The sequence below is a fragment of the Hyperoodon ampullatus genome (genome assembly GCF_949752795.1).
Source record: "Hyperoodon ampullatus genome assembly, chromosome: 19".
Taxonomy (NCBI): Eukaryota; Metazoa; Chordata; class Mammalia; order Artiodactyla; family Ziphiidae; genus Hyperoodon; species Hyperoodon ampullatus.
Genome location: NC_136932.1, coordinates 19,570,406 through 19,592,960, shown reverse-complemented (window position 1 = coordinate 19,592,960; position 22,555 = coordinate 19,570,406). Strand labels below are relative to the sequence as shown.

General features: G+C 53.1%; 1 protein-coding gene across 1 annotated transcript; it reads left to right on the top strand.

The window, feature by feature from the left end:
* Positions 1-13,850: 13,850 nt before the first annotated feature.
* On the top strand, positions 13,851-20,594 carry RAB37 (RAB37, member RAS oncogene family; the record flags this gene model as incomplete). The annotated part of the gene is made up of 9 exons (XM_079725747.1): positions 13,851-13,943; positions 16,642-16,752; positions 17,743-17,784; positions 18,293-18,359; positions 18,459-18,511; positions 19,446-19,511; positions 20,083-20,139; positions 20,217-20,293; positions 20,489-20,594. 9 exons carry the CDS (start codon positions 13,851-13,853, stop codon positions 20,592-20,594), a joined length of 672 nt encoding a protein of 223 aa, XP_079581873.1.
* Between the last annotated feature and the right edge of the window lie 1,961 nt (positions 20,595-22,555).

Sequence of the window (22,555 nt, the reverse complement as noted above, 5' to 3'; positions counted from 1 at the left end):
TGAGATTCCCCTGCCCCGAGGCACCTGTGTGCCTGTGCGTGAACATGTGTATGTGTGCACACATGCACGTGCATGTATGAGCACATGTGGTGTGTTCCTGTTTGTATGTGGGCCCATGTGTGGGAGCTGTGTTACAAGTGTGTAATGCATTGTGCGTGCTAGTGCTGTGTGTGCACATATGTAGTGTGTTTTGTGTGTGTGTTGATGCAATCATCAGGTTCTCCTGGTGACAAGGAGCAAGTAGCTTGCTCAAGCTACTTCTATAGGTCATATTGGACTTACAAACTACAGTCTTTTCAGAACCCAATCTTTTCTCAGGGGGAGGAGCTCCTGTATTGAAAGGGCCGGTTTCGTTGAGTCTCTCCCACTCTGGAATAGAAGGCCCACAAGATGTCTGCTCCAAGACCCACTGGAGAATTACAAAACCAAAGTCTAAACCAGGTGGAACTGAAGAAAACCAAGGAACTAAGCCTCTCCATGGAGGAACAACAAGAAACAGCCAGACTTCACCGGGACCAGAGCAGATGGGTGTCCAGAATCCAGGCACCCCTGGGCTGAAGGAGCCTCACTCTGGGTTCTGCCACCAGCATGGCAGTGGCTCTGCTGTGCTCCCGTTCTCAGCTCTGCTCACTGGGGTGGCTAGATTCTCGTTTCTTTGTGAAAGTGAGGAAGAGGTGAATTTGCCACGAATCTGATGGTGTCAGCACCCCTCACTTGACCAGACCCCTGCATCAAATTTTGTATTCATAATTTGGGGATCCTTTTTTTCTTAAAAAGGGCCCCCAACATTGTATAAGCTTCAGGCCTGTGATAGATGGTCCCGCCCTGGATATCTACCCTTTGACCCCCTAGTCCTTCTCACAAAAAGGCAGAGTCTCTCCCCCCTCCACTCGAGTCTGGACCAGACTTAGGATCTACTTTGCCCAAGAAAATGCAGCAAAACTGATGCTGGGACTCCCCTGGTGGTGCAGTGTTTAGAATCCATCTGCCAATGCAGGGGACACGGGTTCGATCCCTGGTCCGTGAAGATCCCACATGCCGCGGAGCAACTAAGCCCGTGCACCACAACTACTGAGCCGCACTCCAGAGCCCACGAGCCACAACTACTGAAGCCCATGCGCCTAGAGCCTGTGCTCTGCAACAAGAGAAGCCACTGCAATGAGAAGCCCACACAGCACAATGAAGAGTAGCCCCCGCTGGCCGCAACTAGAGAAAGCTGGCGTGCAACAATGAAGACCCAACGCAGCCAAAAATAAGAAAGAGAGAGAGAGAGAGAGAGAGAGAGAGAGGAAGGAAGGAAGGAAGGAAGGAAGGAAGGAAGGAAGGAAGGAAGAAAGAAAGAAAGAAAGAAAGAAAGAAAGAAAGAAAGAAAGAAAAAGAAAAAAGTGATGCTGCACCATTTCCAAACCCCAGCCTGCGGAGGCTTCTGCACTTCTTCTTATTCTCATGCTCTTCTGCTTCTGCTGTGAGAACTCGCCAGGTTAACCAGTGGCTGGATTGAGAGACAGGTGGAATGGAGCCAGGCAGCCCTAGCCAACAGCCAGCTGACCCCCAGACACGCAAGGGAGCCCACCTGAGGCCAGAAGGACCACCCAGATTAAACTGCCAATTCACAAACTTATTGCATGCCACTGAGTTTGGGACAGTCCATTGCGGCATTATTGTAGCAATCGAAAACTAAAAGAAGACCCCACAAAATCCAGACCCGCCCTGACAGCAGCTGCCTCATCCTCCACTCCATGGTTTTAGCTGCCCCATGGTTTCTGTTCACTCCAATCCTCTCTGCCCTTCTGACTTTTCCTCGCAGCTCCTCAAGGATGGCCTGTCCTGGCCCTCCTGTCTCAAGACTCTCACCCTCACCTCTTTCCCGCTGTGGTTCAGATCAGAACAGCCTTTGGACCACTAGAGTCATCCGTGGCTTATGATTCAAAACAATAAATTGGTCTAAATTACGAAAGCAATACATGTTCATTTCAGGAAAGTAAATTGTGAAATACAGATAAGGTAAAAAAAAAAAAGGATTTAACTCCTTCACTTTTAAGAGATAATCATGGTTAACATTAAGGTTTATACTTCACCCATCTTTTTTATCTCTTCCTGCAGAAATGCAATGTTATTCCAGAAATTATGTGGAGTCACTAATGTATGAGTTCATGTCACTCACTGCTCAACAGATTTCCAACACAAACAACACTATCTCCTTTGGGGAAAGATGTCCTATAAAACAAATATCATCAAGAAGGATGGTTTTAGGGAATTCCCTGGTGGTCCAGTGGTTAGGACTTGGTGCTTTCACTGCTATGGGCCGGGGTTCAACCCCTGGTCAAGGAACTAAGATCCCGCAAGAAGCGTGGCACGGCCAAAAAGAAAAAAAAGAAGAAGGATGGTTTTAAAGCTTTGGAGAGTAGAACCAGTTCACATTTCTTTTTGGTGGAAATGCCTCCAGCGACTATGACCACAAATTCCTCTTCGTCACGTTGGACTTGCAAACTACAGTCTTTTCAGAACCTAACTTGTTCACAGGTGAAAGAGCTCCTGTACTGAAAGCACCAGGTTCGTTGGGTCTCTCCCACTCTGGATTAGAAGATCTGTGAGGGCTGTATCCCCAGTGGCTAAAACCACATTTGACACTTAGTAGATTCTCAATAAAGTAATTGGTGGAAAAGGAATAAACGAATGAACCATTTTTACTGCATTGTCATTCTTCCCCTAGCCATGTAACCTCTGCTAAGAAACTCTGTCTAGCACCTAGGAACCAGTCATAAACCATAATTGTTCTCAGCAACTGTCCCCAACCCCTTTCGGTTCACCTTGGACCCAACCTCACTCCATCTTTTCTACCCACTATGTGCTACGCTCCATATTTCATATAGTTACCGTATTGAACCCTCACTACAAATCTAGGGGAAAGGTGATGTTATTCCTATTTTTCAGGTAAAGAAATTAAGGCTCAGAGAGCAAGTAACTTGTCCAAGGTCACACGGCTAATAACTAGCAAGCCCAGGATTCAGCCCCAGGTCTGGCTCGTAAAAGCATGCCATCCTGCTTCCTGCTGGAGAGGTTGAGAAAGAAGCCAGTTGCCCTTTGGTCCCGTTCAGTGCTGACAATGAAGAAGGTCAGCATCAAAGAGTCAATGAGACAGAGCATCCCTGAGCTGCTTGTCTTCAGGGTATCCACTCCAACACCGGTTTTTTTTTTATTTTATTGAAGTGTAGTTGATTTACAGTGTTGTGTTAATTTCTGCTGTACAGCAAAGTGATTCAGTTATTCATATACATATTCTTTTCCATTATGGTTTATAACAGAACTGAATATAGTTCCCTCTGCTATTCAGTAGGACCTTGTTGTTTTTCCATCCTATATATAATAGTTTGCATCTACTAATCCCAAACTCTCAATCTTTCCCTGCCCCCCACACTTGGCAACCACAAGTCTGTTCTCTATGTCTGTGAGTCTGTTTCTGTTTCGTAGATGTGTTCTTTTGTGTCATGTTTTAGATTCCACATATGTGTTATCATATGGTATTTTTCTTTTTCTGACTTACTTCGCTTAGTGTGATAATCTCTAAGTCCATCCATGTTGCTGCAAATGGCATTATTTCATTCTTTTTAATGGCTGAGTAATATTCCATTGTGTATATGTACCACATCTTCTTTATCCATTCATGTGTCAATGGACATTTAGGTTGTTACCATGTCTTGGCTATTGTAAATAGTGCTGCTATGAACATAGGGGTGCAGGTATCTTTTCGAATTATAGTTTTGTCTGAGTAAAGACAAAAAACCTTCTGCAAAAGTGAAAGAATGTGTTATCATGAACTGGAAACTGATTTAACAAAGCAAGTGACTGATAACACCGGCGTTGAACATCTTCCAGGTCTAATGCCCCTCTAGTCTGCAGTCTATGGAATGCGAAACTGAGTCTCAACCAAGCTCTTGTCCAGGAATTCAGGCAGAGGCAAAACTTCTTTTTGAGAAAAACATAGGTCTCCAGAGAGTGAGTTTACCCCCTACTAGGATCAGAAGATGAAAGGGTTCTTTGATTTTCAGAACAGAGTGTCTGTCATCTCTGCTGTCTGCTCCTCGGGTATCCAAGGTACGCAACACCTGCTGAAATTGATGAAACGGAATAGCTGCTATTCAGGCTCCCTTGGCCCAAAGAGCCTGATCCTTTTTTAAGCACACTTCAGTGTGCTAGATTTATTTGCAAAAATAAAATCAAGTATTTTTAAGCAACAGTTAGGCTGAACATTGGCATTCTTCTTGGCTTTTACCAGAGTTGTCCTAGCTCACCATGCTTCCCCAACACAGACACAAGACTTTCAGATTACAAAAGTAATGTGTGGGACTTCCCTGATGGTCCAGTGGTTAAGACTCCGTGCTTCCACTACAGGGGCATGGGTTCGATCCTTGGTCAGGGAACTAAGATCCCGCATGCTGTGTGAGCCGTGGGCAAAATAAATAAATAAATTAATTAATTAATTATTTTAAAAACTTATGCAAAACCAGCATATACACCTAAGTGAAGTGCACATAGGTCATCATACAAGCAGACATCTCTGTCCCTTCTATTTTTGCTTAATAATATAGTTTTTCCCAAACAGCACATATAGATCTTCCTCATTCTTTTACCATTCCCAATATTGCATTGCATGTACATTCTAGAGTTTATTTCACCTGTACCAACTGCTTAATTATTTGTTCCTACAAATGCTACAACGAGGAGCCTTGTACACATATCTTGGTGTACTTTTGCAAGCAAAGCCATAGAATTGCTGAGTCAAAGGAATTTGCTTTTGTAACGCTGCTATTGTCAACTGCTCTCCAAAATGCCCCACCAATGATGTATGTGTGAGTACCTGCTTCCCCAAGTCTCAGCCAATATTGACCATTATCAAAGTTTTATCGAACCTTTGAATATTATTTTGTATCAGTCAGGGTTTTCCAGAAAAACAGAACCAGTAGGAAATATATCTATAAAGAGAGATTTCATTCAAGGAGTTGGCTTACACAACCGTGGGAGTTGGCAAGTAAACTCTGTAGGGATGGCCAGCAGATTGGAAATTCTCAGGCAGGAGCCAATACTACAATCTTGAGGCATAATTTTTTCTTTCTCAGGGAACTCTCAGCTTTGCTCTTAAGGTCTTTCAATTAACTGGATAAAGCAAATGCAGATTATTGAAGACTTACAAGTCAGCTGATTGTAGATGTTAATCACATCGAAAATATGCCTTCACAGCAATCTCTAGATTAGTGTTTAATTGAATAACTGGGATTATAGCCTGGCCACGTTGACACATAAAACTAACCGTATATACAAACACATAAAATATATCTATTCATAACCTTTGTTCATTTTTCTATTGAGACTTTCTTTTGAGAGCTCTTTATATTACTTGATGTTTTAACCCTTTGTCATACATCTTGCCAATATTTTCCCTCTTTCTTTTCTTTTTCTTTTTTTTCTTTTTTGGTTTGTAACTGCATTTTTATTTCTTTTTTTTAAAACATCTTTATTGGAGTATAATTGCTTTACAATGGTGTGTTAGTTTCTGCTTTATAACAAAGTGAATCAGCTATACATATACATATATCCCCATATCTCTTCCCTCTTGCGTCTCCCTCCCACCCTCCCTATCCCATCCTTCTAGGTGGTCACAAAGCACCGAGCTGATCTCCCTGTGCTATGCGGCTGCTTCCCACTAGCTATCTATTCTACATTTGGTAGTGTATATATGTACCCCTCTGTCTTTTGATTTTGTTGCTGGTATCTTCTGTAAACCAGAGTATTTTTTTCTATACAATCAGATCTATTTATCTTTTTCTTTATGGCATCTAAATTTCCTGTCTTGTTAAAAAAGGTCGCTGGGGTGGGATAGGGAGGATGGGAGGGAGACGCAAGAGGGAGGAGATATGGGGATATATGTATATGTATAGCTGATTCACTTGGTTATAAAGCAGAAACTAACACACTAATGTTAAAAAAAAAAAAAAAGTTCGCTCAGAGCCACTGTAAGAGCCATGGTAACCACCACATTCATCTTGCTTTCTAAATGTTCCCCTGAATCATGAAGTCACAGGAAAGCAATGTATTTAGACAGCATTAGCCTAGCTCCCGTTGAGAGGCCTCTATGGAAATGTGATTTAATGTTAGGCCCTGGCTTTTAGCAAGGGTCGATACAAAAACTATAGGAAAAACTTTGCATCTTCTGCAAAATTACAAATGCCCATTTTTAAAAAATTAATTTATTTATTTTTGGCTATGTTGGGTCTTCATTGCTACGTGCGAGCTTTCTCTAGTTGCGGCGAGCAGGGGCTACTCTTCGTTGCGGTGCGTGGGCTTCTCATTGCGGTGGCTTCTCTTGTTGTGGAGCACCGGCTCTCGGCACGCGGGCTTCAGTAGTTGTGGCTCGAGGGCTCAGTAGTTCTGGCTTGCAGGCTCTAGAGCGCAAGCTCAGTAGTTGTGGCGCACAGGCTTAGTTGCTCCGCGGCATGTGGGATCTTCCCAGACCAGGGATCGAACCCGTGTCCCCTGCATTGGCAGGCGGATTCTCAACCACTGTGCCACCAAGGAAGCCCTACAAATGCCCATTTTGTCATTCAAGACCTCTTGTATAAGAGTCTACATAAGAGATTCCTCTCAGCAGCTCATGCCAAGAGAAAATACTCATTGATTGACAGGACTCAAGTACCACACACCCCACCTGGTTTCCCATTTTGTCTTGACTGCCAGGAAATCCAGAATCAAATGTAATTCTCAAATGCAGGAAAAACCCAGCCTCACTCTGGGGCAGAAATTCCTCGGGCAGCATCATTAACTGCCATTTTTTATAGTGGGTTTTGTTGCAAATCACCTCAAATCCCTTTTGGATGTGGATGAGGCACAAAAACGGACATAAACAAAATGACTTAAGAAGAGAGAACAGAGTTCAAGATGGCAGAGTAGAAGGAAGTGTGTGTGCGGGGGTGGATGTGTGTGAACACACATATATGTGTATTTAGAGAACCCACTCCTGCAGCCACCAGGAACTCTCAGCAGCCTAATCTACACAGCAGGCCCTCAAACCCCTCTGCTGCTCCCTTTCAGACCATCCTGGTGGGCGACAGCGGCGTGGGGAAGACATCTCTGCTCGTTCAGTTCGACCAGGGCAAGTTCATCCCGGGATCATTCTCAGCCACCTTGGGCATCGGATTCACAGTAAGCAACTCTGGGCTCGGGGGCCCTGCTGGGCCTCTGACAGGGTCCCGGCAGGAAACAGGTGGATGTTCACATTGGATCATTCAGGAGGTTTAATAGAAAGGCTATTTACCAAGATGCAGGCCATGGGTGGCGAAACCAGGAGGGATGGCCCAGGGCCCTTGGGCAGTTTCAAGGCGTCCATCCCACCCTGAGCCTGAAAAACAGTGAGGAGGGCACCGTCACCAGAACCAGGGACAAAGAGGTCTGCGTGGGCAGGGCTGGGAGGAGCTGTCACCCTCGGTGGTGGAACGGAGCAACCAGTGCAATAAGTCGGCCGCCCTCCCGTGGTGCTCTCCCCCTGCTTCCCCTCCATCTTCTTCCGGGGCTCCGCATGGCTGAAGACAACTAGTAAGCAAGGGGATATCTTGATATAGACACAGGGCAAGAAGAGCCTGGAGAGCCAAAGGGATGCCTTAAAAGTTTAAGCACAGGGCTTCCCTGGTGGCGCAGTGGTTGAGAGTCCATCTGCCGATGCAGGGGACGTGGGTTCGTGCCCTGGTCCGGGAAGATCCCACATGCCGCGGAGCGGCTGGGCCCATGAGCCATGGCCACTGAGCCTGCACGTCCGGAGCCTGTGCTCTGCAGCGGGAGAGGCCACAACAGTGAGAGGCCCGCGTACCACCAAAAAAAAAAAAAAAAAGTTTAAGCACAATCCAAACTTGGCATTGTCATGTGGGTCCTAGGGCGCTGGCAGGTCAAGGGTTAAAGTTCAGGTTGTAGCACTCTGTCTCTCCCTGGACACAGCCTCAAGTTTCCTCTATTCCCAGTCCTTCTGTGAGCCACGAAGCCCTTGCTCTAGCTCACATCCCCATTTCTCTCCACTTTCACCATGGCTACCGGCTGCTGTCAGAAGACCTTGAACCCTGGGGAGGCCTTTGGAAGGGTCTCGGCCCTCTCTTGGACAGTGGCAGGAGCAGCAGGACCCTCTTTTGGGGTCTCCAGAATCCTAGTCTCCAGAGATGCAGGAGAGCAAATGTCATTTCTTGGGCAGCATGTGTATTTGAAAGGCCAGCCCCCGGGACCAAACAGAGCACCAGGCCTGCGAGGTGCTGGGACACAGCAGAGCCATGCTGGTGGGAAGAGAGAGGGGACCCCCAGAATCTGGGCCTGCCCACTGGGTCACAGTGCAGAAGGCAAGGGCCCACGATGGAGCAGAAATGAGAGGCTGGCCAGGGTGTGCGCCAGGGCCTGGAGTGAGGGGCGGGGCCGAGCCCCCGGTGGGCGGGGCCGAGTCCAGGGGGGCGGGGCTGAGTTCCAGGAGAGTGTGGCCATCCTGGCAACCCCCAAGCCTTGGACCAGGCTGCCATGAAATGAACCAGGATGGCGGTGTCAGGCGTCCTCCACCGCGGGCCCACGTCACCTGCCCCTCGGCACCCAGGGCACACGGTGTCCCCACAGTCACACTCCTCACTCACTCCACCCCCGTCCTTCCGCCTGTCAGAGGACAGGAGGCAGAGAGTAGGGTGGGGAGTCTGATTCACACTCCACAGAGGCACAGGGGTGGGACCTCCAAATTCTGCCACCAGCCTGGTAAGAAAAGTGAGGCAACTCGCCCGTGAGAAGGAAGAAAGTGTGTGGTCAACAGGGCAGGCCGGGCTCTTCCCCTCTCCTGGGCCAGGGCCTTCCAGAGCCTCGGCTGCTTGCCTGGCACTGGTCAGCACCTCAGGACAAACCCGTGGGCAGCTTATGTTGAGTGAGGGCCTGAGGGCCCAACTCAGGCCTGAACCTGGGCTCTCCTGGGTCAAGTACATGACCTGGGAGCAAAACGGGTACATAGTCTACCCCTCAGCTGGGACACAAACCTAGGGGAACCCCCATACTGGTGGAAGAGGGCAGGAACAACAACCCATGATGGGGACCACACCAAGGACAAGTGACTGGCCCTGGGCCTAGACACACTGCCCAGTTATCTACAAAGAGGCCTGCAGCTCTCGCTGAGAAAATGTCTGTCTCCTCCCCAAGCCCCCTTCCCACCCCTCATCTAGCACTAAGGACCCTCAATTCCTTTCCTTTCCAGAGACAGGTCTCTTTCCAACCCTCTGCTCAGAGCAGCTCGATCTTTGTGGAGCAGCTGAAGTCTCCTGTGTTGTCTGACAAAGGGGCTGGAGGGCATTGGGGTCTCCTTCCAATATCAGTGGTCTGGGGAGCCCCAGAGAGCTGGGCTGCAGGACACTCATTTGTCTGTCTGTCATTTGCACAGAGGTTTGAAACACTGCCAACAGCTGGCCATGTGCAAGTGCCCTGTGGCCAGCCCTGGTTGTGGCTGAATTCCTGGTAACTGAGGTCCTGCTGGCCTAACTCATAAGGCTGAGTGCAGCCTGGGCAGCAGGAGAGGGGAGGAGTCCTTGATCTTCACTTTAAAGGAGACAGAGGTGGGGAATTCCCTGGTGGTCCAGGGGTTAGGACTCTGCACTTCCACTGCAGGACAGCAGGGGTCACGGGTTCGATCCCGCATGCCATGCGGCCAAAAAAATAATAATACTACTAAAAAATAAAGGAGACAGAGGTAAGTGGGGGGACCACCTGGGGTCTGCCCTCAGGCCACTTCTCAGAGCCTCTGGAGCCCATTGCTTCCGGAAGTGGGACCGGCCCAGGTCCTGGGTAGCTGCCTCTCAAACCAATATCTTCCCCAACTACTCCATCATCACCTCCATCAAACTGGCTGCTGAGTCCTGCGGATGGGTTTACTGGGGTGCTGACACCGACCGGGCTCACACTGTAGTTGCTCCAGCTGGCCCCCTCCCCATGCCAGTTCAGGTCCTCCTGGCTACCTCTTGCCTTGGTGTGCCCCAAACTCTCCAGTCTTGCCTGAACGCTGCTGTAAAGTTCATCTTCCAAAAGCCTTGCCCCCGCGCCCCACCACCAAGCACCATCAGTCTCACTACCGCCTTCCAATAAAGTCAAAACCCCTCAACTGCCAGCTGAAGTCTTGCACAATTTAGCCTGGTGGTTTTTCAAACACTCATGTAATGCACATAAAAACCTCCATTTTGTCTGCAGTGCAGATCCCAAACTCACCCATGCACACGTGGGGACCAGGATTTGCATGTTGTCAGCCGCCACGGACTCTGATGCAGATGCTCCATGTGCCTCAGCCCCCCAGCCTCTGTCTTGGTCTCCCCTCCACATCCTGACCCTGCACTCACAGGGCTGTGCACCTTTCCCCCCAGCTCTGGGGGTCTCTTCCAGCCCCCTCTGCTCGCTCCCCGATCTCCTCGGCTGCACACAAAGGCCTCCCTCTGAACAACCATGAGATTTCATGAGGCATCATCACCTCCTGTATCAGGAAGGGGTGTGGGTGTGTGGGGTGACTTGTGCACAGGAGGGCAGGGAGATCTGTTAGGGGTAATGTGGGATGTATGTGCCTTCTGGATTTGGAGGTGATAAGAAGGGCTGGGGTCATTTAAGCGGCGCTTTCCAGGAATTCCTTGGCGGTCCAGTGGTTAGGACTCCTCGCTTTCACTGCCGAGGGCGCGGGTTCGAGCCCTGGTAGGGGAACTAAGATCCTGCAAGCCCCATGGCACGGCCAAAAAAAAAAAAAAAAAAAAAGAGGGGCTTTATTTGGAGGGTGATTTGTACATCTGGGGACGGTGTGAGACAGGAGGGCCAGTTAGGGGTGTGTGTTGGTGGTGTGGGATGAGCTGTGTCTGTAACTGTGATGTGGTGAGAGGTGTGTAGGGGGACGTGAGGTGTGGGTTTGGGGAGGGGTGGTCATTTAAGATGCGTGTTTAGGGGTGGCCGTGTAAGGCATTGTGTGTTTATGGTATGATATGAGGTGTGCCTGTGTTCATGACGTGACATGTGTGTTTGTGGGATGATGTAGGGTATGTGTGGTTGTGGTGTGTCATGAGGTATGTGTGTGTGATTGTAGCTGATACAAGACGGTGTATGTGGCTTGATTTGAGGTGTGCATGGTGTGAGGGGTATGTGTTTCTGTGATGCTGGGTGTATGTGAGATTTGAGGTGTGTGTGTGAGTTGTGTGCATGATGTAAGGTGTCTGTTTGTGGTGTGGTGTGAGCTGTGTGTGTCTGTGTGGGGTGTGAGGTATGGGTGGGGTGACGTGTGCCTGGTGTGAGTACTTGGGGAGATGCAGGCTGCCCCAGCGTGTACACAGCACTAAAGAGGCTGTCGGGAGGCCTGGACCTCCCAGAGGTTGTGCTCCCCAGGACACCCGTCTAAAGAGCCCACATCCCTGAGTGGGTTGTGCTCCCTCCCTTTGGGGCAAAACCTGCCTCTCCTGCACCCCCAATTCTGAACACCCCTGACCCCCTCTCACTTCTGCCTCACTGGCTGCTGCCCTTGAACACCCCGCCTGATGCTGCAGTGTCCCAGAGGACCGTGTGTAACACTCTGCATACAACACAGCCCACAGGCCCCAGACCCAGCGGGCCACACAGGCATGGCCCAGAAGAGGGCAGCCGGGCCTCCCCCAGTGCCACCAGCCCACTCGGACTCTGGTCCAGCGTACAGCAAGACAGTGTTTGTATTTCTCCACTACTTCTGGAGCGTTCACACTGATGGGCAACCGTCTCCATCCCAAACCTGTGTGCCACAGGACAAAGAGGGTCTTGGTGGAGCCAATATAAACCACAGCCGGAGGCCAGAAATCAAGGCATCGGCAGGGCCACGCTCCCTCTGAAGGCTCAAAGGGAGGGTCCTTCCTTGCCTCTTCCAGTTTCTGGTGGCTCCCGGAAATCCTTGGCATTCCTTGGCTTGTAGCTGCAACACTCCCACCTCTGCCTCTGTCTCCACATGGCCATTTTCTCCCTGTGTGTCCTCTTCTTATAAGGACACCAGTCGTATTGGATTAAGGGCCCACCCTACCCTCTATGACTTCATCTTAAATAATTACAACGCAATGACCCTACTTCCAAATAAGGTCACATTCTGAGTTACTGGGGTTTAGGACTTCAGCATCTCTTTGGGGAGTGGGGGGAGCATAATGCAACCCGTATCAGCCTGGTTGGCAGTGGAAGGCCACGGAGGACCAGGCCAGGTCCCCTCTCTCCTTCCTCCTTGGTCATTACCCACTTGCGCTGAAACCCTCTCCCCTGCAGGGTTCCTGGATGAGCCCTCAGGAGCCCGGAGCCCAGGGCATTGAATGGACTGGGGCGTTATGTGCAGCCAGAGCCTCTGGCACCCAAACAGCAGGCAAGAACGCACACCTGCAGGGTTGTGTAGAGCTGCTCCTTGCCCAGGTATGGCGCCCCGTTTGAGTCCCTCCCTCTGTGCAGATGAGGTTACGGCCCACCACTTCCTGCAAACAGCTCCAGCTGCTGCCAAAAGTTACATGGTAGGAGGCGGGTGTACACACAGTCCCCTCGGGGCCTATGGTCACCCATAAGCCATGCCTGCCCCTTGCCCCTCACCCCAACATGTAGGTAAAGAGGTGCAGAGCCCCTGCCTCTCCTCACACCCTTCACACAGTTCCTTTGTAATGCACCCACCCTGTTCCGCCGGAACCTGACCTCACTTATGTAAGATGCTGGGACAGCGTAATTGAATGGTTAGCCCAAGCCAGGGCCCCTGAACTTCGCTATGGACAACCCCGGACATACTCTCACCCTCTGTCACCAGGAGCTGCAGGGTTCCTTGGATGTCCTGGAGACTCTGCTCAAAATGATTCACCACAGGGACTTCCCTGGAGGTCCAGTGGTTAAGACTCTGCGCTTCCATTGCTGGGGGCGTGAGTTTGATCCCTGGTGGGGGAACTAAGATCCCACGTGCCAGCGCGGTGGAGCCAAAAAAAAAAAAAAAGATTCAGGACTTCATGAATTCTTTTGATACCAACGTTTAAGGCCTACTCGGTGCCAGGGGTCAGCTCTGCCTTCGGGAGCGCCTGGATTGGGAGGTGTGCAGGGAAGCCCACCTCGGAAGGCTCTCCGGGGTGGGCACATTCTGGGCGCAGCCCAACAGGGCAGGCGGAAATGGGAGGTGTCAAAGTCCAAGCACCGGCCAGGGGCCCCGAAGTGCAAATGTGCTGCAAGGTGAATATCCATCGGTTGGTAAACATAATTACATTCAGATGATGTCGAGCTGGGGTGCATTAGCAAAAGCGAAACTGCCTGAGAGCTGCGCTCGGAACGCACGCCTCCTCGTGAACCCCGCGCAGCGCTGCCCAGGGGCGTCTCCAGCCTCCCCCGCCCCCGCTCCCGGAGCCACCTGTTGCCCGCCAGCTGGATGGAGCCCGGGCGCCGCCTCCTGGCCACGCTGCGCAGTGGCAACCCGGGCGCGGGTCCGCGGGTCCCAGCGAGGCCAGACCTTCCCCGGAAAGCGGGGTCTCCAGGGGCAGCTCCCGGTGGGAACCTAACCCCGGCAGCTGGCAACCCTGGGGACCGGTCGGTCCTAGGGCTGGATTTGGCCCACGCTCTCAGGACAGTGTGGCTCAGGGGGGCCCTCCTGCCCCTCGGGAGCTGACCCTGCCGTCCTGCGCGCCCCCGCGGGACAGCCAGCTCCCCGCCAGTGTCTTTCAGGTGGCGGACGGAGGGAGGAGCCTGTCGGGGTCCGGGCCGGGGCGGTGGAGGGGAGGAGTGGGTGGAGCCTAAGGCGAGGCGGTTCCTGCACCGTCCCTCGCCCTCCGCCTGCCCCAGCTCACCTCTGGTCCAGGGACATGACGGGCACCCCTGGCGCCGCTGCCACCCGGAACGGCGAGGCCCCCGAGCGCTCCCCGCCCTGCAGTCCAAGCTACGATCTTATGGGCAAGGTGGGTGGGCACTGCACCCAGCGCTGGGGACTCGGTGCCGGCTCTGGGGGTCACCCCTCCCCGCGCTCTTCGTCCTGAGACCCCGGGCCTCCCCGCCCAAGACCCTTTCTGGCTGCGTCTGCGTTGGACTCATCCCTTCCCCCCAGGCAGCCGGGTCTCCCAGAATAAGGAAGGAGGGTCGAGACAGAGCCCGGGGCCCATGCCAGCGTCCAGGGATCTGGGCTGGCTCCGTGGGAGAAGGGAGAGGAAGGTCGGAAGGAGCGAATGACTCCCCACCCAGAGGACCCCAATCCCATTTTCTTCTGCCACACTCCGGCCAATACGAGCCCCGGGAATCCCATGCTTCTAGGTAGGGTTTGAGCGCACAACCCTCCAGGGTACAGGCACCCGAAGCGCTGGGAAATAGGGCTGCCTGGCGACTCAGAAAGGACGCCACCTGGCGGCGGGGGAACTTGCAGTTAATGCCTTTCTCCCAGTTTCCAGGCTTTAGGACTGAACATATTTAGGACCCCAGCTGCCCCCAGGCGCTACCCCTTCCCTTTCCACCCCTGCAGTCACTGCCCACACCTTCTTCTGGGAGGATGTTGCTAGCCAGAATGCAGGCCCACATGGGAACTTTTAGAACCTGAGAAAGATGTGGGGCGTTAGGCACAAGAGCTTTCTTAAGTCAGCTGTCTGGGGCTGGTTCCCTCTGCGGGTGGCCCTGAACGAAAGCAGGTGGGGCTGGTGGTGGACACTGGTCTGTCTGCCCTCCCTCCATGCCCTTGGAGCAGGCAGGTACCAGGAACTCTGAAAGAGGTGCTGAGAGAGCCCAGAGCCTCCACTCTTCCTCTGTAGGGTTGGGGATAGATTAGGGAAGGGGCCGCCCATCTCATGCTACATGGCCTTGAAGGAGACCTGCTTCTTTCTGCGCCTTGGATTCCTCCTGCAACCCCCCTTGTTTCAGGGGAAGCTACTCTGCAAGTCACCCACCCAGAGCCGTTGCGATAAGCGTCCTCTGTGGGCTCCAGGCAGGAAGTCGGCCCCCAGTGTGTTCAGGGGAGGGGAGCTGCTGAGGGCCAGCTGCAGGCCGCTGGGAACTGCCTGATCTCTTTGCCTGACAAGCCAGCTGGGTGTTTGTCTAGGAGGTGGCAAGGCTGGGCAGCTGTTTGTTTGGTGGACTTGCCTGGCTGGGTGGGTGGCATCATTTGCTCAAGGCAGCCGTCATCTGTAAAGTACACAGGTGCTTGCCCTCCCTCCCTCTCTCCCTCCTTCCCCATCGGGTACTGGGACCCAGGAGCCATGGAGCAATACAGGCTCCAGAGGGCTCCTTAGCCCCCAGCCTGCCATCTGTCCCCTGGGCCAAGCGGCATCTGTGGAGAGTTGGCCTCTGGCCCCCACCAGCCTTCGTGCCCAAGGCCTGCCTAGGAGACTGAGTCCAGGATGGTCTGGGAAGAGCCTGGTGGGAGCTCCTTGGGGAGGATTAGAGGGGATGGGGCCACAGACAGGCAACACCCACCCCAGGCCACTCTTCTGGAGTCAGGTGGTTCATGCCAAAACTGTTGACCCTAGACATTAACAGAGTCTAGAAAGGCCTCAAAGAAATTATCCCTCTCTCCTTCTAACCACTGTGGAAACTCCCACAGAAGGGTTAAGAAATCTTCCCGAAGTCCCCCAGTAGCCCACATCCAAGCCAGGACCCCAGCCTTCATACACCTTTGGCTCAGCCGCCCACCTCTCCACCAAAGTTAGCTAATCCCATACCCCATGCCCACAGCAGGAAATCCCTTGGGCTCCATTGTCAAGGTCAGAGCCTCAAAAATAACTCAAACCTAGTCCCTGCTCAGCCCATTAAGTATCGACTCGGCCTGTTGGGAAAGTTCCAGCATCAGGTCTGGACCTCTGTTCTCCAAGATTGAGGAGTGACTGGACAGAGGGGTCCCCTCCCTGCCCATGGTCCCCAGAGAAGATGAGCAGAGACTGGACAGACAGGAAAGGGACAAACATACCCTCCCCACACTCCCTCCTGCTCTGCCATCTACAGTGACCAGGGCTGCCAATTTTCAGCCATTTGTCCCACGTGGGGGGTTTCTGCGGAAAGAACTTCAGACTAAATGTCTCTCCGCTTCAGTATAAATTTCAACCTTCCCTAATTCATGCAACGCTTTTATAAACGTAAAATGTCATTAGGAACTTCCAAATAAATGTAACCAAAAGTAAAACACCCGAACAAAAGTAAGTTTAGAATATGGCTTTGCAAATGACAGAGCCGTGCCCCCATCAGATTCTGATACACTCCCTTGGGTGGGAATCCCTGTCTGAGGTATTAACACTTCTCTTTCTGGCACCATAGCCCCGCCCACGTGTGCACACGTGCGTGGAACACACACAGAGAGGGAAGGGATCCTAGCACGGTGCAGAGTCGAGACCACATGCATGTGGTTGTTCTCTGGGGCCACCGAGCACGTTTGGGGTCCTGTTAGTGCTAAGGTGGCAACTCAGGCTTCCAGGAAACCAGATGAGGACAGGAGGGTCAGAGGGAGAGCCTGAGAGGCAGCCGGAGCCAGGGAGTGTGGAGAGGAGAGGCAGGGTGAAGGCAGCAGCAGGCTTTTCCAGAAGCACGTGCCCTCGGGGCAGTCGGCATCCTTCCCTGGCTCTCCCTGGAAGCCCAGAAACTTGCCCCAGCTCCCCACTAACTGCCTCTGCCCCCATCTCCTAGGTGATGCTTCTGGGAGACTCAGGCGTCGGCAAAACCTGTTTCCTGATCCAATTCAAAGATGGGGTCTTCCTGTCCGGGACCTTCATAGCCACTGTCGGCATAGACTTCAGGGTGAGGTGGCTGCAGGCTCCTCCTCCCAGCAGCGAGCCAGGGGCTATGGCTCAGGCACGGGGGGCGGTCCTCTCCTCACCTGCGCTGGCTTCTCAGGACTGCTGTGGCTCACCCTAGGGCACAGGATGCTCCCCTAGGGACCGCAGAGGTGGCCAGCTTAGAGGAGTCTGGGCTTGGGGAGGCTCCTGGCTCCCCTACAGGATGAGAAATGAGAGACTGAGTCTTAAAATCCTGCCCCCAGCCAGGCAGACATATCCCACCGTGCTAGCTGGGCGCCCCGGCAAGACCTGAGGTCAGCCAGTCTTTCTGCAGTCCCGGAAAGCACAGCCCGGCTCTAGGTCGAGGAGCTGGGCTGGCCCTGTGGGGAGAGAGCAGCTTGCCAGCATCCCTCCCTCTCACCTCGATGAACCTGTCTTTACAAATCGGCATCCCGGATGCCGAGGGCTCTGAGCACTGCACATGCGCAGGGGCCAGGAGTGTGAGGGTCTAACCCTGGCAGGGGTGCTCTCAAAGGCCAGGTGCCTCCCTCCCAGTGCAAGGGGAAGCTTCACTTAGGAGAACTAGTGGACAGCCAGGGGAAAGACGGCCCTGCAGATCCAGCCTCTGTGGTCCCCGAGATGCTGGTGGGTGTCTCATCTCTAAGAGCTTGGAGGCTGGGCTCCGCCCGTGCACCTTGCTGAGCCCGGGCTGGGGTGAGAGGAGGGGTGCGGTCAGGCAGGTTCTCAGGCTCTCCCTGCCTTGGCGTGTTGTGAGAAGGGCAGACGGAGTCCCCAGAAGAGAGGACTCCAAAGTAGGGGTACCTGGGGACAGAGTCCCACTGCCCTGATGGGGCGATCTGGCTGGAGACGTCTCCGGGGCTCACGAGACCCCCGTGGCCCTGGGGAGCAACCAGACAGGATGTTTGCTGTTCTGTAGGATTCAGCAGAAGGCAGAAACCAAGACTCCCCTGCCCTCCACGCCCACCTCTCCCTCTGCCCTTTTCTCTTTCAGAACAAGGTGGTGACCGTGGATGGTATGAGGGTGAAGCTGCAGGTGAGACCAGCGGCTGGGAGGGTTGGGGTGTGGGCGAGAGGATGGGGGAGCCTGCCCAAGCTCTGCACCCAACCACAGGAGGCCTGCGGCCCTGCGCTCGGCCTGGGCTCACTTCCTGTGGGGCCAGGAGAGGAAACGGCTTTTGTTTGTTTGATGTCTGCAGAAAAAGCCGTTCCCAGGCACCCTCCCTTCTGTCAAAGGCAGCAGCTCTAAGTGCCTTCAGACAAGCTTAGGCTCGCTCCAAATTCTCCCCAGTTTCCCAGGCCTCATCTGCTCTAGGAGGTTGGACACCTCTAATCCCTGGGCTGGGCAAGAGGCAACAGCACCGAACGAGCTTGAGAACTCATTAACTACCACCATCCGGGACATCATCAGGTGTTCACAAGCCCATGAGGAACTAAAGAAGGAAATGTCTCACCTCCCCACCCATCTCTCGTACCACAACATGGCTTTCCTCTGCCCAGCACAGTCCCTGCCCCCTTCTGACCATTTGTCCATCCCTTCCTAGATCTGGGACACCGCAGGGCAGGAGCGGTTCCGCAGTGTCACCCACGCTTATTACCGAGATGCCCAGGGTAGGTCCCCCACGCACTCCACCTCTACCCCCCCAGCCCACTTGTAACATCCACCCTTCTGCCCCAGGTTCCCCGTGTGACCTCTCTCTCCCCCTCCAGCCTTGCTCCTGCTGTATGACATCACCAACAAAGCTTCCTTCGACAACATCCGGGTAGGTCCTCCCCACCCACCACTCACGAGCAGGCAGGGCAGGGCCTGTGCAGGCCAGGGCTGCTTCCTGCTTTGTGGGGATGGGTGGAGCATGGAATACTGCTGCCTCGTTAAAAACACTGGAGCTGTGACTCAGAAGTAATAAACTACTCCTGGGTAGTTGATCGGCATGTGGGCATAAAGGCCAAGCAGGCTGTGTGCCACCTGCTTATCCCTGACTGTGATTCATGGAGCATTTCATGACAAAATGTTCAGAAAGTGCCCAGCTCCACCCTGGACAATTACCCACAGAGACCAAGGGGAGAGCCCAAGCAGAAAAGTCTACCCATACATCCACCCCAACTTTCAAGAAGGTGACTCAGGCAAAGTGAGTGGCTCTCTCCGCACAAGCTAACTATTAAATAGTCGAGACAGTAATTCAACAAATACAAACACTGACTCTGTGCACAGCATGGTGACAATTTCACATGCTCCCTGACCTCAAGGGGTTGACAAGCAAACTGGGGGAACAAGACATACAGATATAAAACTGCTTATAAACTGGATGGAATCCATGGCACTTCTACTGCCACCTCCAACCCCATGCTCAGCACAGACATCACTAATCAATCACAGTATTTTTGATCACTGAGCCCTTATGGGGCCTTAGAATCCTCAACAGGGCACTCGAGGAGACTGCTGGTGACTACTAGCTGATTTATTAGATAAAGCCTCTGTCACCTCTGTCTTTCATAGAACTGAGAGCTACACTGCAAGGGGTTTAGAGCTACTCAGGACTGGAGAGGCCCAAACAAAGATGGAGATGAGAGAATGCACAGGGCATTCTGATCGGTGTTCAGGTGCAGTGAGTAGTCCAGGATAATCCACAGGGCAGAAGAAGGAAAGGCAAGAGGGAGGAGGGGAATCGCTGGGGCTCAGCGCACCCTCTCCCACAGGCCTGGCTCGCTGAGATTCACGAGTACGCCCAGGGGGATGTGGTAATCATGCTCCTAGGCAACAAGGTGAGTGGCTCCAGGGCATGGACAGCCCACCCTTCTCCCACTGCCCCAAGAGTATTAGCTGGACATCCTTCCAGCAAAGCACTCTTTACAGCCTCCAGTTCAGGAGTCTGACCTATCTGGAGGCTTCAGCCCATCATATCTGCCCTCTTAAAGCTTTGGAAATGGCCCCCTGCAGGGAAAGGTCAAGCTGCTTCCTGAGAGATCCGGAAATGACCAGCTGCTCAGCCCCTATTAGATCCTAGGGACTAGATACCCGGATTAAGAGCTGTGTGTGGAAAGGGTTAACCTCAAATACTGTCAGCCCTTCGAGGCTGGCCACCACCCCCTTGCCAAGCAGAGTTACCCACCTCCCTGAGTTGGGATGAGATCCCCCTGCTGGGAGCTGGGTAAGAGCTTGAAGAAGGCAGAAGCCCTGGCCCCAGGTGGATCATACCACCTGCAGTCCCGCAGGCTACCAGCAGAGGGCGGGAAGTGCCTGCTCCCAGGGCAGAAAGCTGGGCCAGCGAGGCAGGAGAGGGGCCATCTGGGGTCAAGGCTTCCTTCCCCAGAGTGACCCACCTGGGCTTGACAGGCGGATGTGAGCAGTGAAAGGATGATCCGTTCAGAGGATGGAGAGATGCTGGCCAGGGTAAGTGACTGCCTGGGGGGAGGGCGGAGGGGGTGGCAGCCGGAGACTGGCCACTGAGGATAATCTCACCCTGGCAGGAGTTTGGAGTTCCCTTCATGGAGACCAGCGCCAAGACGGGCATGAACGTGGAGTTAGCCTTTCTGGCCATTGCCAAGTGAGCGCTGAGCCGGGAAGGGAACGTGCAGGGCAGGGTGGCACCATCTGGGAATTCAGTAGGGCCTGGCCCTTGGCCCAGTCCCCAGGCCCAAGTATATCCTGCATTCGGAGGCCCCCTGGCCCCAGGCCGTGGGAGTGGGTGAAGACTCAGTTCCTCACTGCCTGCCCAGCCCATTTCTTCTTCCTCTTCAAGGGAGCTGAAATACAGAGCCGGGCGGCAGGCTAATGAACCCAGCTTCCAGATCCGAGACTATGTGGAATCCCAGAAGAAGCGGCCCAGCTGCTGCTCCTTCTTGTGAATCCCAAGGGGCTGAGACGAAGCTCCAGAGACGCACAAGGATGCAGCCTTCTCCCTCAGACCTGGTCTATTCTCATTGGCTGAGCCAATGAGGAGAGAGTTGGGGGACCCAGTGCACAGCCCCTCCGTACTCCTGCCCCTATTCTAGCTCCTGTAGCTTCCCTGCATCCCCGGAGGAGGGTAAAATATTTTTATTTCATTTTAATGATGCATAATCTAATCAAAAGGGCACCAGAAAACGGAGGAAGGGAGCTGGTGCCCCTTTTGCCTTCTAGTGCTAGGACTCAGGGGCCTGGGCTTCCCACCTAACCACGATGAGGGTGATATTGCTCCAGCTCAGCACCAGGGGGCACTGATGCACTTCTGGGGTATGAGTCAGAGAGTGACCCCATTCCCACCCTTCAGCTGGCAAGAGGCTGAGCAGCCCCAGGCCTTCATTTCCTCCGGCTCCCCAGAGAACAATCTTCCCCAATAAGACAGGGCCCTTGTGCCGGGAGCTAGACCAAAGCCTCAGGAAGATAAGAGATGTGGAGATTGGGCAGGGACCCAGCTCCCTGGGGGGAGGGGGGGAGAGGAGTAACAGAGATTAGGTCTGTCTGTTAGGCTACCTCTGGCCTTACTAGCCCCTCTCTAGGAGGTGCACCCCATTTCCCCCAGCCCACAAGCACATTAGGGCACCTGGCAGCATCTGGTTCCTATTCGCTGGACCTCAGATCCCAGGGGAGCCCCTCCTCCCTGAATCCCTGGCCTTATCTTCCTACCTTTCTGCCTGTGTCCCCAGACACCTACAGTTACTGATAGGGAAAGGTTATTCTTCTGTCCCAAGCCTTTGGCAGGTATGCAGCCCACAGGGTACTTCTTCAAGCAGCTGTAGTGCTTCCACTGGATAAAGAGCCAGATAAAAAGAAAGCCCTGACTCCTGGAGTAGGTGGGAGGTAGAAGTGAGCAAACCTCACCCCATTGTGTGACCCCTAAACCCAAGGGCCATCTCCTCCCCGATCAGCCACATCCTTTTCTTCTCAGACGGACATTAGGGCCCAAACTGCTTTATCTCCCTTCATACTGAGCCAGGTTAGGGAATGAGAGGTCATCCATTTCTGGGAAAATCAACGCATTGTATGCAAAACAAGGTCATGTGGGTGAGGCTTGGGTGGGGAGACGGGCAGCAAGGAGTTTACATGGGGCCAAGGTCACATGTCTCCCAAAGCCCTGACCCCAACAATGGGAAGAGGGCAGGAGACGTGCAGATTATGACCTAGAGGCACCTTTACTCCAGCTCTGTTCACCAGGGGTGGGGAGAGGGTTGAGAAAGGTATGCACTGTACAATTCTGCGGCTGCTGCATTTGCTTTCAAGGCAGAAATCTTGCTCCCAGAGCAGAGTCAGCACGATAAGGAAGCTCTCCAGGCCTCTCCCAGGCAGAGCAGGGAGGAGCCTGACCTTGCCGGGTTCTTCTGGGGCCCAAGGCAGGTCGCAGGCAATCCAATCACATGGGCTGCTCTGGGCCTTTAGCATTTGTGTTTTTCAGAAGTAAATGGCAGTATTTTGGAAAGTACACCCTGTCCATTGCTTCTTTGAGGTGCACATGATGCGGGGGTCGGGGGCAGGGTGCGGGGACGGATCATGTTGAAAGGATCGTCGTTGCTTGTCACTGATTGCCAAAATCATTTGCTCCTCACCCTTCAATGTCCCCAACTGGTCACCTCACCCCTAACAGACTGCCCCCAGCCTCTGTGACCAGCCTCTCATCTGAAAGTAGGAGCTGAAAGAAGGTTTATCTTACGGTCCTAATCATTTTTCCTTCCCTATTGAAAAAAGCCAGGGCTCCTTTTCCTATGTAATGTACCCAGAGGTTGGTTACCTGACTCTGATCTGCCTCTCCCCAACCCCACCTCCCTAGCCAAAGGCTGACGCCAATTCCCACGCCATTGCCCCTAGGTGGCCTGTCTTGGATGGGCAGCCC